A 16,844-nucleotide genomic window follows, 5' to 3' on the forward strand; every position below is an offset into this window, starting at 1 on the left:
TTAGTCCTGATTCCTCTGAAGTGGTGGCAGCGGCTTTTAGTTAATTCCCTCTTCGCATTTTAATCCTTGATTTGGGCAAGTTATTTTCACTGCCACCTGCAGCTACAGCCACCGTTTCTTAACCATCGATGGCAGTCTGGGCCCTGTGCGGGTCTGTACCCACCTCAGCCCTCTCGTCCGCCCCGCATCCTCGGCATGGGGTACATCCTTACCCCCCCTTTGCAGGTAAGGAGTGTGGGGGTCCGGCAGGCAGCTGCCCCAGGCCACAGTGGGGAAGCCGAGACACTGTCCAGCTCTGGTCTGAGGTCTCCATCTCGGTGGCATCTGTGTGGCCACCTTTGCTGGCACCATTGAGAAACACCAGTTACTGCCTCTAGGACAATTAATTCACAAGAATCCTTGAGCCCCATCTTCCTCTCTCAGTGACAGCGTGAGGCCCGAGGCCAGGACGTGGGTCCCCCCATGCTTCCTGGTTCGCTGACACGCCTCAGCTTGGTGAGGGGGCTTCGGAAAACCTCACTGCAGCTGGCGGGTCTCTGGACCACGCTGCTCCTTGTGCTGGAAGGAGCCTGGCCTCGTGGGGCCCTGCACGAGAGAGCGTGAAAACACTGAGTTCCCACCCGCTTTCAGCCTTAAACCATGGGCAGCGGCTCTATAACTCCCCCCACGCACCCGCCACGTGTCAGGACTTCGAGGGAACGCGGGCGAGTCCCGCTTTGTAAAGCTCCCTGAAGCAGGGCGGCCGGCCGTCTGCGTGCTCACAGGCCAAAGCGCCGGGCAGCCTTTGTCGCCAATTCCGCGGACTCAGAGAGCGAGGAGGTGTTTCGATGTTGCTGTTTTCAGGGGAAACCTGTGAAGACAACTGCTCGGTTCTCATAATCACACTCCGCACATCAAAGGGAAGCTTGGTGTCCAGGCCTGCGGTGTCCGATGTCGGCTGTTCTCTGCCAACGCTTCGATTTAGGGGTGCCGTTGCTGAGGCAGCAGTCTGGGCTGTTTTGATCCAGATGGGACAAAAAAGTTTCACACTCAGGCATTCTGACTCTGTCGCCAACAAACCTTGCTGCGGACCTTGGGGAAGGGAAAATAACCACAGGGTTGAGTCCCGTTTGTCATATCATAAAAAACACGATCGCTGATGGACGAAGGGTAGAGATGCGGATTCGATTCCTCTTCGGGATAAAGGGATGGGGGTGCGGAGCTGATGGGGAGAACTCCCTGAGCAGGGCAGTTTGCATCTCCTTAGTGCTGGGTCTTTGTCAAACGGTTCTGTCTGACGGACTCAGACCAGACCCGGGACGGGCATGCGGCAGCAGCCGAGCCGTCGGGGTGACCTCGGGGCCGTGCTGCTGCAGAGCCTGCTGTCCTGGCCTCCACGCGTGTGACCGTCCCACAGCAGCGAGGCGCTCGGCGAATCTTTGCTGGAAAGGATCAGGTGGTACATATTTGAGCTTCGGGGGCCCTGCCCTGCCATTGAGAGGCAGGAGCCGGCAATGCGTAACGGGGTGAGCGTGGCTGTGCCTTCGGAAAATTTCATCTGCACATTGAAATTTGGATTGTGTAAACTCTCATGGGTGCTGAGTTATGTTCATTTTTTCAACCATATAGAGGCATGGACTCCATTAGCCCAGGGATAGGGGACAGGAGGTGGGCTGGGTCTGTCCCGGGGCAGTGGAGGGGGCGCTGCAGGATGCTCTTTCTTGCTGAGTGACCATGGACCAGGAACTAGATGGGCCTGAGACTCAGTCTCTTGCCTTGAGTTGAAAACGCGCTTTTAAAGTGGCACATTTTGGTGACCACCTGCTGTGGGCAGGGTCTGCTTCAGCCGCTGAGGGTCCAGGTGAGCCAAATACCATCCTGCCAGAACAAGCATTAGGTGATTCCCAGAAATAAACACAAGATGACAGCCGAGATGAGTGGTGGGGGAAAGGCAGGGAACACCCTCCGAACGTGAGACCTGGTCCGGGGGTCGGGAGGTGATGTTTGCGGAGGGTCCAAAGGCCGGATCTCAGTTTGCTAGATGTGAGGGTCACCTGGGCAGCTCTTAACGTAAAGGCTCGGGGCGGGGCCCAGGCGGGTCTGCTTTATAAACCTCCCCAGCTTCTTCCAGCTCGGGGGAGCCGAGATTGAGGAGCCGAGAGGCACCGGGGAGCGGGGGCGGGGGGTGTGTGTCTTCAGCCTGGAGAAGCTGCCTGGGTGGTGAAAGGAAGCGGGGCGTCCCCCTGAGGAACCCCGAGAAGGCGGGTGGGGGCAGGGAGGTCAGAAAGGGGAGAGGGAGGGGAGCCTGGGACCGGCAGTGCCTATGTCTTCCCTGTCCCTTCTCTCTAACATGGAGTCAAGGCAGGGTCCCCAGGACGCAGCTGGGTGACAAAGGCAGCCCCCCCCCAGGGGCCATGGGAGCCCAGAGCAGCTGCAGGGCAGGCGAGCGAGTGTCCTGCGGGGAGCCTGCCCAGGGCGTCGCTGGAGGGGCCTATTAGAAGCGGTAATGGGGTCCCCTGGGAAGGGGCCTGGGGTTGGGGGCGGGAGGGGAGGCTGTGCGCCCACCGTTGGCCCGTGCCGCTTGAGCTCTCTACTGTGACACCTCATGAACAAGGAACACACCGTGGCAGCGGACGTGCACAGCGGTTGGTGGCAGGCTCGGGGGTGAAGGCTTCCTTGCACGACTGTCTGTGGTGCCCTTGCTCAGAAAATGTCTTTGCCCCCTGGGGGCGAGGCGGAGCTCTGGGGCAGGCCCTGTGTACCCCTGGTTTTTCCTCGTGTTGGGATGACGGGTCCTGCTCGGTCGATAGGGTCCCCCGGCGTGGCCCGGAGCCCAGGAGGGGCGGGAGCGAGCACAGAGGCTCCCTCCCAGTGGGGCGCCGCACCTGCTCCCTCAGAGGCCTCTGTGGGTGCAGCTGCCTGTGAGGCCTCCCGAGGGGGGGAGGGGGAAAGGGGCAGCTGTGGCTTCTTGGGCTTGGGTTAAGGAATCTTTCTCAGCTGCCAGCACCTGCTCCCACCCCGGGACCGCCTGCAGCCAGCAGTGCCCCTCTGTGGCCGGCTGCCCCCACACTGGGCCTGTGGCCACCCTGTCACCAGGACTCCACAGGGCGGGTTCCCGGGAGGCCGAGGGGGTGACAGGGAGGGAGGGGCCGAGAGGCCTCCACGGGCTTGGGCCACCCCCAGAGCTGCCCGAGTGCTTGGTGGCCCCAAGAACTTGCACTTGAGGGTCCCTGGCCAGGACAAACCCCAGGCGGGGGGCTCTTTCCTGCACACTCAGGTGCGCACCTGCGTCAGTCACCTGGCGTTTGCCCACGAGGCAGTCGTCAGCGTGATGAGCTGGGCCCGGAGCTGGCCTGTGACCCACTCACGGGCGTCCTCCTTCCTCGGTGCCTTCGCGATGCTGGTCACTCCTGCCTTTAACGACGCGCCTGGCCCCTCCCCGGCCTCGCTCCCAGCAGGTGGCTCACCGGCCGGAACCCTCAAGGATGAGGACCATTTGCACGGTCGCGGGCGTGGGAGGTGGGACCAGGTCTGCGTGGGGACGGGGAGGTGGCGCTTACCCCACGCTCCGTCCTCGCTGCCATGGCCACCCTTCTCTGGCACGTGCAAACAGCGAGGGCCGGCCAGCCTCCCCGGCCCTCCGCCCGGCCACGCCCAGGCGCCAGGAGTGGGCAGGAGCCGGCAGGTGTCTGCGCGTGGGCCCCGTGTGTCCCGATGACTTTCCTCCACCTTCCTGCTTCCGTCCACCGGGCATGTTCTTAGATAACTTAAGGGATCTCAGACTCCGGCACTAGTAGAAGTAGCTGTTACCCGGGTGCTGTGTTCAGTGACCTGGGACGCAAGGGACATTTCTTCAGGGGGACTGGGTGGTGGTGGTAACAGCCTCTGATTACCGCAGCGGGAACGCCAGGGGCCGTGCGCGTGTGTGTGCGTGTGTGCGTGTGTGTGTCCACATGCGTGTGCGTGTGTGTCCACGTGTGTGCGTGTCCACATGCGTGTGCATCCGCGTGTGTCTGTGTGCGTGTGTCTGCATGCGTGTGCGTGTGTCTGCATGCGTGTGCGTGCTTGCCGGCGTGGGCGCGTGCACTCTTACCGTCTGTGCACGGCTGCGTGTGTGCATGCGTCGGTGGCACGCTCCATCACTGCTGCTACTCCGTGTGTGACACAGGCTTGGCCGTGTGCACCCCTCTGGCCCTGAGGGGAAGGGCATTGGTGGAAAACAGGCAGGAGGGGGCACCAGCGCCCACGGCTCCCCGCCCCAACCGGCGTTTCCTAGCAACGGCCCTGCCACCAGGGCTATTTTGGGAACTGTAACTTTTCATTGAACAAGATTACGAGCTGGAGCTCTCAGCAGAGCCCAGAGAAGTCCAGGCGGCCGCTCGCCTGCAGAAGCGGGGTGGGGGTGGGGGGTGCTAGGGCCGTGCCAGCGCGGAGCCTCTGCTGAGGACGGCTCAGGGCCGGAGACCTCTTCAAGTTCAGTGTTCCCATCAGTTCGTTTTCGTTATGATGACAATGGACAGGCCATTGGTATCAACGATGACGTCACAGCAAATGGCCAGCACCGTCTAAGCTTCAGCGTCCGCACCCAGAGACGGCAGAAGCGGCCTCACCTAAACGCGCCGAGGTTCGTCCGAGGCGGACCACCCACGCTGCACCTCTGGCGGCGCGCATACCCTCAGTCGGTGCTGGCTGTCATCACCGTTTTCCATCACCGAGGGCCAAGGAAGCTGGTGGCAGAGCCTGTGACAGCCGTGCGTCAAGTATGAGTAAATCAGTTACGAGAGGGTCCGGGAAAACTGCAGGTTGGAACTTGGTGGCATCTGATTTTGCCCACTGGGCGAGTCCTCTTGGCTCGTGCCTGTGTCCTCTCCTAGGTCAGGTGTCAGCGGGCAAACTACAGCTGTGGGTTGCGCCTGGCCCAGGGCTTGTTTGCATAATTCTTTGAGCTCAGAATGTTTTTTAAACTTAAAGAGTTTTTGTAAAACCAAAAAAATCAAGAAAGAAAATGCTGCACAGACCTTACGGCACACGCCCCACGAAGTCTGAAATGTCGACCATCTGCCCCCATGTGGGGGACGGTTGCTGACCCTCGGCCTGACCCCTGTTCGGGCGACTCGGCCGCAGAGGTGAGACCTTCCTCGCCCAGATCGCCACCGTCTCGGCCTGGCTGGGCTCTGATGTCCCCCGAGGATGCACGTGCAGCAGAGGGAGCGTGATGGGCAGTGACGACAGCTCGAAGCCTTGGCGGGCCGCACGCCGTGGGCCCGGCCTGTGTCCTGGGCAGGGCAGGGCCCTGGTGAGGGACGTGGGCGTGTGGGCCTCGCGGCCACACCGTCACCCTCGGCACCCTTTCCTCCCCATCGAAACCGTCGCCATCGACAGCGGAAGTGACCATCGCAAGAGCGTGTGTAGTGCTCGCTGTACGCAGGCGCGTCGTGTGTCATCTCAGTTCTGACGCTGGTGCCACGGAGCGGCCTGCGAGGTCATCATCCCCACTTTATGCATGAGGCTGAGGCCCGGAGATGTTTGCTGTGGGCGCCATGCACCGTCTCTGCAGTGGTCGGGATGCCGAGGGTGACCCTGTACTTCCGGTCCAACCAGGGCCCTTTGGGGAGTGAAAGGGACACCGTTGACAGACACGAGGACAGTGACAGACACGAGGACAGTGACAGACACAAGGACAGTGACAGACACGAGGACAGTGACAGACACGAGGACAGCAGGCAGAAATTGGGACTGACCTGGGCCGAGGGGGCCCCCCAACTCTGAAACCTCCCTTCTCTCCCCGTCGTGGTGGGAGGCCACCTGGGAGGAATCTGAGCCAGGCTGGCGTTCCCCTGGCCTTGTGAGTGTGTGAGGTCACACCGCCACCCTGTGCTGTGCTGGCCTCCACGGACCAGCCGCGGGGAGTCAGGGGCCGGTGATCCGCGTCTCAAGAGGGGGCCTTTCTGCCTGCTGCTGAGTCTCCTAGCCTGGACCCGCTGCCTCGTGGCTGTGTGGCCTGGGTCAGTCGTGAGCTCCTGAGCACTGGGCCCTCATCAGTAAGATGGGACCCCGGGGGTAACATCAGGCAAGGACTAGACCCTTCAAGGCTCCGGCAGCTGCAAAGGGAATTCAGGTCATTCTCTCAGCCCTGCTAGGAGCCTGGTGTCACCCTTCTGGGGTGGCTGCCTGTCTACATGCCAGTCCTCGGGGTGTCCCCATTCTTGTGCTCCTGAGCCTCAGAGTGAACCTCTGTGGGCAAGGGTGGTGTCTCATTATGCCCAGCCTTTCAGGCTTGTGTCGTGCCAGATGCATGGTGGGTAATTAAACCTTTGCATGATGGGGACCTGGGTGGGGCAGAAGATAACCAGCTGTCTGTAGCTACGAAGATGTCACGCAACAAAGCAGCACCTCTGGGGCATCTGTTGTCACCGGCCCGGTTGACCCTGGTTCTGCTGCGTGTGCCTCATCCCTTAGACCTTTGGTGGGGTGTGTCTTCGGGGCGAGGGCCAGGGTACCCAGGCGGAACAGGCGGGGAGGTGCAAACACTTCCAAAGCTGCTGCTGCGCATCCAACCTGCCGACGTCCCACTGACCAAAGCCGGCCGCGGGGCGGTGTCCAGGGTTAGGGTGGGGGCATCGTTCGGCATCCGCAGGTGTTGGAGTGCAGGCTCACAGGTGGGCAGTGGTGTGCCGGGCGGAGGCCCAGGGCCGTCCCGTGCTGGTGCCACCTGGGGAGGATGTGCAGAGAGGGACTCCAGGGGTGGAGGTGCGGGGTGCAGGGCCACGCCCGGCCCGGAACGGCACTCGGCACGAATGAAAGCTCGTCGGGAGGGAGGACAGGCTCGGCCGACAGCTGGATTTTTTTTTTGCAGATGCCGAAAGCAAAGCCTGCAACCCTGACGGAGGCCCCCGAGCCACACGCAGCAACCCGTCCACCCCCGAGCAGGAGGCGCTGACCCTGGAAGAGGCCCGGCCGGGAAGTCCCCTGGCCACCGGGATGGACCAGGATCCCCCGGAGAAGCCACTGTCCTCAGACGCCCATTCGGATGATGCAGGTATTGGCTGGAGACCCTGTGGGGTCGAGCTGCTCCCAGGATGGCCATCAGCCTGAGTGGCAACTGGGGACCCCGGCCAGGGCCTGGGCAGTAGCTCCAGCAGAAGGCTGTTCTCGGAGGCCTGGCCAGGCCCCGGGCGTGACCTGTGCTGCCCCTGGCCATGCGGTGAGGCCTAAGCATGTGCCGGAGCGTTTTGCGCCTGCTTCATCCCCGCGTCTGACTGTCACGGCCGGTGGATTCGGGCGCTGAGAGACACTCACGGGGGGCCTCGTAACCCTTCTCCCCTGATTCCTTTGCTTGTTCACTGGGGGCTTCTGAGCAGAAAACTCTCTCAAGGAGCCAGCATCCCGGGGGAGCGTCTAAGCTGCCCCAAGGCCGCGGGTCAGGATGGAGGGAGGGACCTCCCAGAGCCTGAACCCCAGCAGTGGCCTGGCCTCTCCCTGAGAAGCTGCCTGGTGCCGGCCGTGCGCGCCTGGCGTGGGGGGTGCTGGCGAGGGCCCCGGGCCCCGCTCCTGTGTGAGGAGCGTCTCTGAGCTTCGTGCACTGCTCCGAGCCCCATTCGTCCCCTCCGTTAACCGGGACCAGCAGGGGGGCCCGTGTCAGGGTCGTTTGTAGGGTGGGAGGACTTAGCACAGCGCCTGCCACACGGATTGCTGTCGGGCGGTGGGCCCTGGGGGTGGCTGTTACTGTAACCGCACAGGGCGGGGACCATTCCCGGCTGAGGGAGGGTGGAGGAGGAAGCGGGCGGGAGAGGGAGAGAAGCGTGAATCCCGCCAAGGAGCCTGGGTCAGGGCACCGCGCCCTCTGACCTCTCCGCGGCGTTCCGAGAGACATCTCCTGGGAGACCTCACTGTTGAGTTGGAAGCCTGTCCCCTAGGGACACTGCGGCTGTCGGGGTGCCAGGGACGGCGGGGCTGGAACTGTGTCTCCACGTGTGTGGGAGGTTGGAAGTCCAGGCCGTGAGGTCAGGGCCGCTGTGGCCACTGTAGCCAGCAGGATTGTCTGCGTCACGGCCACTGGGCGTCCGTCTGTCCTCTGCTGCCCCCTCCTGCCACACGAGGCTCGCACCTGTGCTTCTCACAGGCTGCCCCATCCACGTGCCCTCCAGCGTTCGTAGGCACCTGCCGAGGGGGCGTGGCTGTGCCTCTCCAGTTTCGCTCTGACTTGGGGACACAATAGGAGTTTGGGCTCTGAATAGCTGTGGCCCCTGGGGCAGCCCCGTCCTCTCCTGTGGAGGCCCCTGGGCATGCCCGTGGCCCGCCATGCCCGGGCATTGGACTTGTCAGGGTTGGGGCTGGCGTGATTCTGGTGGCCTCGTGAAGCGTGGCCTCCCACCCGTGGTCCTTGCGGCCCAGCACTGCCCTCAGCTGCTGAGCCGGCCGCTCTGCCAGGCAGGGGCCGCCCCGCCTCCCGCCAGCGCCAGGCGCTTCTCCTTGGCGGCTCCCCTTTGCTCGCTCAGCTCTGAGGAGCGAGCCGGCCCTCGCCAGCACCCAGGCGAGCTCTGTCCTGACAGTCGGGGTTGCATTCGTGAGCAGACTGGGTTCGCTGGGAGCACAGATCTGTGGGTGGGGCGTGCTGCGGGGTCTGGGGGCCGTAGTGGAGAGTCTGGTCCTGTCCTCCCGGAGGGATGGGAGGCCAGCTCCCGGGACTTCTGTCCTAGGCCTGTGCCCTGCCCTGCTGTTTGTGGGCTGACGGGAGCCTCTGCGGAGCCAGCGGTGGGTGAGAAGCGACCTCTGCTGGTGAGGACAGGGACAGCCCCGAGGGCGGCATCCCAAAGGCCAGGAACTCGCAAAGCTGACGTCTTCTCTGCTTCTTCTTCTCTGATCCGACACCTGAGACTGTAATAGATTTAAAACGTCAGTTTCTACGAGATCCCAAACTGACGTCTACACACATTCGTGAGACGCAGAGGAAGCTGTAGGCTTACGGAGATGTCGCAAACCAGCATCCCAGCCCGCGGACCCCTCAGACAGGTCGGTCAGGGACTCGGGGTCACGGCGTGACGAGCACAGGCGAGCTTTGTAGAGACACTTTGGAGGGTGCTGGTGTGTTGGGTCCTGGGGCCTTACGCGGGGGATACACATTCCAGCTCGGGCTGGTGGGCTGGGGGCACCGCCATGGGCGCCAGACCTCTGCCCAGTGATCGCTCCGGTGGAGGGGCTCGGGCTCTGACCACTGGCTCGCTCCCAGAAATCCTAGCTGGCTGGTCCGCCCAGGAGGTGCAGGCTGCGTGGCGATTTAAATGAATTAAAACTAAGTCAGATGCACATTTGGCTCCCCGGTCACACTGGCCACGTGTGGCTAGTGGCTGCTGTGATGGACAGGAAGGTGTCCACCCTCTTACCACGGGCCTTCGGGAGGCCTGTGGCCCAGAGGGAGCAGCTGACCCATCACGTTTCCACAGCGGGAGACCCAGCTAGTGCTGAGGGGGGTGTCACAGCCATGGGTCTTACTGTGGGCCTCGTCCCCAATGGGGGGGTCACAGCTGTGGGTCTTGCCGTGGGCCTTGTCCCCAAAGAGATGTCACAGAGCCTCCCGTCAGAAATCTAGTGTGTGCCTCACGCAGCGGTTCTCAGCCATGGGCACACTGCCTGCTGGGGGACATTGGACAGAGTTGGAGCCATTTGTGGTTATCACAGCTGGCAACGGTGACTGGTGGCTTGTGGAGAGAGGCCAGGGACTCTGGCAAACACCATACAGGGTGGCCCCTGACGAGGGAATGCTCTGGCCCTAACGTCAGTGGTGCTGAGTCGAGAGCCCCTGACCTAGAATGAGATGTGACCCCATGTTCCATGATGACACTTGTCTCTGGCGGGGTGGCCCCCAGGTGTCCACAGTCAGACGGACCTGCAGTGCTCCAACAGACTCTTCCTCCTGACCTGCGGGAGCTGGCTCAGGTTTGTGCACAGGTGTTTGTACAGAGGGGGCAACTGAGGCTCAGGTGGAGACCGAGGTCCCGGGTCTGGAACGAGTCAGACACGGTGCGGGGAAGGGGGCGGCTGGTCATGGGACGGAGCCAGGTGAGCCGTTCCTGTGATGTCTGCCTCTCCCATGACCACAGCCTTGGAGACACGCCGGGTGCCCAGGTCACAGACTCTGAGCCCGGGTGGGGTACACAGGCTCACGCCAGCCCTAAGCGGCTGCGTCCGGCTGCAGGCGTGGCTGCCCAGGGCCTGGGCTCTGGAGCATGGCGTCTCAGGGATCGGTGTCCACTGTCCTGCGTTATTCCCATGAGACAGGAAGCCCAAGGGTCAGGACCGGTGCCCACGTGGAGAAGAAGGCCATTTCCGTGCTCGCCTGAAACCACACCAGTTCTTACCCACAAGGCCCCAAACATTTATTTCAATGTCATTATCAGTATAAAACTTAAAACAATCAGAATTGCAGACTCTTCGAAGTTATGAGTTATAGTTGATAGTACAAAACACTAGTCTTGAAGTCTAGGAGTCTTAGAAAAACTATTAACAAATAACGCTTTTGAGGACAGTTTTGTAAGTAGTGGTAAATAACCGTCATTTAAAACAGCCGTGTCCCTGGGTAGCCGTGTCCCTGGGTAGCCGTGCAGGGCGGGACGAGCCGTGGACGGGGCAGCGGCTGGGGGAGGGGCACTTCCTGTCTCAGGGTTCGCGGATCGGGAGTTGGGGGAGCCAGCCCTCCGGAGACACAGTACGAGTCCATGAACTTCACAGGAGGAGGCTCCTGGCGTGAGGGGTTTTCAGCTCCCAGCGGACGGTCAAAGTCACGTGACAGGAACAGGACGCGTGGGATGCAGTGTTTGAAGCGGCGGAGGGCGGGGCTCCCGCCGGCTGGTCAGCACCGCGGACAGCGCCCCGCACACTGGCTTCGGGAGCCGGTTTCTGCCGGATGCAGGAGCCTCGCGCGGCCACTTAGGCCGGGTCCTGTGCCCTGGGTGTGTCTTCCTCCTCGGGTGGTCGGGGAGACGAGCAAGCAAGGGCCTCACAGGCCTGGGCACCCGGGCTGTGTGCTGAGGGGCGAGGGAACCGGGGCTCCGAGCGGGGGCTGGGAGGCTGCCCCTCGTGTCGGGGAAGGTGGATTTGGGTTTGAATCACAAGTCGGAGGCCAGAGCCCCTGGCCAGAGCCTGCCCTCCCCTGTAAGGCCGGAGGAGGGAGGACAGAGCTGAGCACCGGACGACGGAGCCAGGGAGGTTCGAAGCTTAACTGCGGGGCAGAGGCAGAGCCGAGGGCCCTGGAGGCTGGCGGCTCGAGGCGGCCGGGACCGGGGCTTCTGTGTCAGCCTTTTCCTTCAGCCCTCGCAGAGGCGGGAGCCGCCTAGAGGCTTCCCCCAGGGGTGGGGCTTCAGAGAGGGTCAGACGGAAAGGTGGGGAGGCAGAGGACGGGGTGGGGGTGAGGTCGTTGCTGGGACGGACGGCGGAATCGAGCTGGATAAGGGAGCGAGGAGGAGCGGGCTGGCGGCTGGGGAGGACGCGGGGGGCCGGACGGTCTGGAGGGCTGTCCACACAGGAGCAGTTCTGGGGGTGCCTGAGCCAGCCGCTGGAAAGAGAGGGTGCGGGTCTCTGGGGGGGCCACCCTTCCTCACAGCCAGCCCCCCCGTCCCCCGCTAGGCCAGCATGCCAGGACACGGGGCTGCTGGACATCAGAGTCGCCGGCCGCTGAGTGTGAGGGTCTGCGAGGTGCTGGGGGGCACGGGTCTCAGCGTCACTTGTTTAAACCTCGCGCCCGTCCCGTGAGGGACTCATGCTGTTAGCCCGATGTCATGCGTGGTGGGTACACGGAGACAGAGGTTTCTTAGCCGAGGTCACAGTAAGTGCAGGGGCCGTCCGGGGCCCAGGGTGTCTGGTTCCAAAACCCGGGATTGTGACCGCCACCCATCCCCAGGCCCCGGGGGGCTTTGGCGCCACCTGGTGAGTGGAAAACGGACGAATCGCTCCAGCTCCTAATTATCTCCCACCCTCCCACCTCCCGCCACCTCTGGCATCTGACCGTCCTGTTGCTGGTCTAAGCCATAGGATGTCGCCTGTGCGTGAAGTGACCCATCTGCGTTCTGCTGCGTGGTGCCACCTAGTGCCACCCAGCCAAAGTCCCCCTCTCTCCCCACATCCACCCAAGCAGGGGACCGTGGTTTGCGAACACTCTGTTTTGCCTTTGAACCAGCCAAGATGCCGTCAGCATCCAGAGGTGAAGACGCAGACGCCACCGGCAGCCTTCTGCCCACCACGGACGAGTCCTCGCAAGCCTTAGCTGGGTCTGACGCCCTGGACAGTCCTCCCGGAACTCTGGAGAGAGCCATGGGCCAGCTCCCCAGCCCTCCGCTGCTGCCCACCCCACCGCCCAAGGCCGTCCCCAAAGCCACGAAGAATGTCACAGGTGAGTCTGTGAGCGTCGGCCACCCACGCGTCCCCTTGCCAGCCTCCCGTCCCTCCCTCCCATTCATCCGTTCTGACTGGACTTCCGCTCTGGCCCGGTCTTCGCCTTTTGCTTCCGCGACCGTGGCTCTGGACAGGCCCGGGGAACGGGAGGCGGGAGGGCTGTTCTTAGCGAGGACCTCTGGTCGTCCGGAGCAGACCACTCGGGTCCCTCAAGCAAGTGGAGCGGTCTCAGCCAGTCAGGTGTCTCCCAGACCTGAGTGCACGAGGCACGTCAGCCCCCAGGATGGGGACTTCCTGCCTGTCTGGGCGTTTAGGTGTCTGTCCTCCTAGTTCTGCTTCTCTTTCATTCTGTCTGTCTCTCTGGCCCCTTCCCTCCCCCTCTCCATGCCTGTCACTGTCTCTGCTCGTCTCTGTTGGACTGACTCTCTCCCCAGTGTGCTCCGTCCAGCAAGGCAGAACCAGGAGTCAGCACCAGATGGTGGGGCGGTGGTCAGGGAGGGGCCAGGCCCCCCACTTCTGTAGCTCTGGCCTCACTGGCTGAAACATGCCAGCAACACTTACTTTAAGTTGGGACATTGACTTTCTAAGCTTGGCTCTCTCGACCCCGCACTGCCAGAAACTGGGGACACTGCTGGTGTCGGGAAAGCAGGCCCTTCCCCGAGAGGTGATGGCTTCTGGGGGGAAATCCTGACATGCTGCCAGCAAGGGCAGTGGCATGAAGGTGGCAGTGACTGGGGAGTTCGGTGGCTGTGCTCGAAGCCCTGGACCACTGCCCGTAACACCGCCGCCTGCCTCCTGTGGGCTGCGAGCCGGCCCCAGAGCCCACAGCCCAGTCAGGGGAGGGGGCGTGTGCCTGACTGACAGCAGGACGCAGGCTCAGGAGGCGCCAGCAGCTTGTCGCAGGGCCCCCAGCTGCTGGAGGCTGGAACTTGGTTCCGGGCCCAAAGGTCATTTCTTCCTTCCCGCCCCTGTACTGCTCTCCCTTCTGGAATATTCTTTCCCCTTCACCCGGTCTTTGCGCACCCCCGTCCCTCCTTCTGGGAGCCTTTTCTGACCCGGACCCAGTGGCCACACGTGCCTTGCCTTCCAGGACTTATGGTGTGTCACCGTGTGAAGTGCGTGGAGTGGTGTCCCCTCAAAATTCATGTCCTGCCAGAACCTTATTTAGAAAAGGGTCTTCGCAGACCTAACTAGACCAGGTGTGAGGTGCGGTGATGCTGGCTTAGGATGGGCCCTAAATCCGGTGAGAGTCCACAGAAGGGACAGAAAGGGACACACAGACGTCAGTGAAAGACGGACGCAGAGATCGGAGTGACGTGTTTACGGCCGGGGACACCAAGGCAGCCCCCGGAAGCTGGGGGAGGGGCCGGGGCGGTTTCTCCCTCATGGCCCCGGTGGATGCGACTTCAGACGTCCGGCCTCCAGACCCGAGAGGGAGTGGACATCTGTTTGGAGCCGCCCAGTGTGCGGGACTCTGTCACAGGCCCCGGGAACCTGACTCCTGCTTGCAGGGCTGCTCCTCCATCCACACCTCCTCCCCAGACCTTCGCCCCGTGCCAGCCACGCTCCGCATCGCTGTCAGAGCCCAGTGCCGGGCGGTCAGCGGGCATGGGTGACCGTGATCGCAGGCATGGGCGGGCGCTCTGAACCCCTCTGCCTCCGGCATCTCTGCACCTCTGAGAATGAGTCTGAGTCTGAGTCTGAGTGACACAGCCACACAGATTAGGAGTTTCGAGGCAAAGCGACGCTGTCCAGCAGCTGGTGGGTGCCCTGGTGTTGACCCCCTTTGCCATCTGCCGAGACCCGGGACGGCTGGGTCTCCGTGTGGTCAGGCACTGCTCGCCGTGCTTTGTTCTGGCTGGCGTGTGACTTGTTCCGGGGCCTCGGCGGCTCGATGGCCCAGGGGCTTCCTGCCTCCGCGGGCTTGGGGAGGCCGCACCCCAGACTGGATGAGGTTCACCTCGTGTGACTCCTCCATGCGGTTCCCACGTCCCGGTCCTGGGTCCCGGGCCCACCGGTCGGCTCCTCTGATTTCCACCTGCCCCTCAGGTGGGAGGAGCTTCGGAATAGTAATCGGACACGTCGCCGACTCAGCTGGGTCAGGAGCAGGGGGCCGGCGTGTGTCACCTGGGTCAGGAGCAGGGGGCCGGCGTGTGTCACCTGGGTCAGGAGCAGGGGGCAGGCGTGTGTCACCTGGGTCAGGAGCAGGGGGCCGGCGTGTGTCACCTGGGTCAGGAGCAGGGGGCCGGCGTGTGTCACCTGGGTCAGGAGCAGGGGGCCGGCGTGTGTCACCTGGGTCAGGAGCAGGGGGCCGGCGTGTGTGTGTCACCTGGGTCGGGAGCAGGGGGCCGGCGTGTGTCACCTGGGTCAGGAGCAGGGGCCGGCGTGTGGCTGTGTGCTCTGGGCTGCAGCCTGCGTCTCGCGCAGCTGAGACTGCGTCGGGGACTTTGCTTCCTCTCTGTCCCTCTTCCCTGCTCTGTCGGGGAAAGTTTGCTTCACAGAGTGAACGCCAGGTGGCAGCAGAGCAGAGGCGGGTAACGGCCCTTCGCCCGGGCTCACCTGGGCCACAAGGGGGCAGCGCACAGGCCGAGTCCCCGCCAGGGGCTGTTTTATCTGAGGCGCACTGCGGCCCCAGCCACGGGCTCCCTCACCCCACTCTTGAGCCACCTGTCCCCCCCCCACCCCCACAGACTGGCTTTGCTGGGTCTGCATGGGGCTTAATATTCTTTTAAAATGGGTTGCCAACATGGCAAACATATTAAAGTATGTTCAAGTTTGAGCTACTAATATGTGTAAAAATACAGGAAAACATTGATCTTCAATCCAGATTTCTGGATTTTCTTAAAGTCTCCACATCCGGCAGCCCCCCGAGTTGCCACGCCGGTTAGGACGGGGAGCTGTGCCTCCATGTGCCATAGTCCCCGCCCCTCCCTGTGGCAGGGGGCCCAGATGCCCCGGCTCCCCAGTTCTACCCGCCTGGACCCCGGAGAGGTGTGAGTCACCCTGCCCGGCCCGGCTGGGCGACAGCTTTCTATATGGGGGTCCCGCGTCCTCTGCCCTCTACACCTGGATGCAGCCCCTGCCCCCGTCACCTCCTGGAGCTGGCTTCTGAACCTCGGTTTCCTCCTTAGAGGGAGTGACAAGCGGTCCGCTGGTCAGGCAGCATGCTCAGCCGAGTGGCTCTTGTCTGCTGTGCGTGTGGCAGGCAGTGGCGTGCAGGGCCGGGGGCCGAGCTGAGTGGGCACCGGCGGGCTGTCGGGGCCAGAGGCCGCGTCCTCTGCTCACCGCTGTGTCTCAGCAGGACCCCCCTGCCCCGAAGACACACCGATGTGGTTTCTCTCGCTCCCCAGGCCAGGCTGCGGGGGCAAAGAGCGCAGACCCTCCCCTGCGAGGACAGCTCACCACGCCCACGGGGTCCCCCCACCTCACCACCGTCCACCGGCCGCTGCCCCCCAGCCGCGTCATCGAGGAGCTGCACAGGGCGCTGGCCACCAAGCACCGCCAGGACAGGTGAGGCGCCTGCCAGAGGCCCGTGTGCCCGAGTTCCCCGGCCAGCCCCGGGGGTGCGCGGTGCAGCCGCCGGCCGGGCGCGGTGCTGTGCGTCAGCGGCTTGAACTCTTAACCACCGCTGAACAAGGAGCCCAAGTGCGTTTGCATTTTGCACCGGGCTCAGCAGCCGGTCTGCAGCTGGTCTTGGTGGCCACATCCTGAGAGGGGTCAGGCGGGTGGCATGCCCCATGGGACCCCCTGTGCTCCCCCAGAGGGTCCTGGTGCGGGGCAGGCACGTCACAGGAGAGGCTCGCGGGGGAGGCGGCCTTGGGTTTCCATGGGCCTGGGCCCCAGCTCGCTCTGGCCTCCTGACCTCATGTGCGTCATGGAGCGAGGGAGAAGCCGGGCGTGGGGGGCAGAGCAGGCGGCGGGGCACAGGGCCGGGCGGAAATTCATGGACTAAACGCCCTCCTCACACCTCGGGCGAGCGCGTGCTGAGCGCGGTTTGGCCGGTTTTGCCACACGTGTCTCCGCCATTCCAAACGGCGCGTTCTCAATGGCCGCGGGCCATGGACTCAGAGCCGCGTGTGCCTCGGGCGCGTCTCGTCCTGTGAGTTCGGGACAGAAACCGAGCAGCTGCGCGTCCCGGGGGCCACGTCTGCGGACGCCCCTTGTGGTTCTGGGTTTCCAGAAGGGAACAGGGTGCAACCCACCACCTTCCCGCTCAGTTTCCAAGGCAGGGACGGAAGAGGGTCCCCGAGGAAGCGGGTGGATGTCCGCCTGTCGAGAACGTCCAGCGTGGAGCGGGCCTGGAGCTTCGACGGGGCCGCGGCGAAGGAGTCGGAGGAGAACAAGGAAAACCTGCTCTCGAGCTCCGGCCCGGAGGGCGACCTGCTCCTGTACCAGGACGAGGAGGCGCTGAATGATTCTGTCATCTCCGGTGAGCGGGCGGCCCGGGCGCGGGGCGGGTTCGAGGTGGCGCTCCTGCC

General features: G+C 63.5%; 1 protein-coding gene across 1 annotated transcript in view; it reads left to right on the top strand.

Annotated features, from left to right (window-relative positions):
• PHACTR3 (phosphatase and actin regulator 3) overlaps positions 1-16,844 on the top strand; it is a 59,504-nt gene that overhangs the window by 4,210 nt on the left and 38,450 nt on the right. Inside the window, exons 2-7 of the mRNA XM_006922106.1 lie at positions 1,397-1,435; positions 2,341-2,345; positions 6,836-7,018; positions 12,152-12,382; positions 15,717-15,876; positions 16,584-16,795. Coding sequence (XP_006922168.1) covers positions 1,397-1,435; positions 2,341-2,345; positions 6,836-7,018; positions 12,152-12,382; positions 15,717-15,876; positions 16,584-16,795 — 830 coding nt within the window. The remainder of the gene's footprint in view (positions 1-1,396; positions 1,436-2,340; positions 2,346-6,835; positions 7,019-12,151; positions 12,383-15,716; positions 15,877-16,583; positions 16,796-16,844) is intronic.

The sequence above is a fragment of the Pteropus alecto genome, unplaced genomic scaffold (genome assembly GCF_000325575.1).
Source record: "Pteropus alecto unplaced genomic scaffold, ASM32557v1 scaffold45, whole genome shotgun sequence".
NCBI lineage: Eukaryota > Metazoa > Chordata > Mammalia > Chiroptera > Pteropodidae > Pteropus > Pteropus alecto.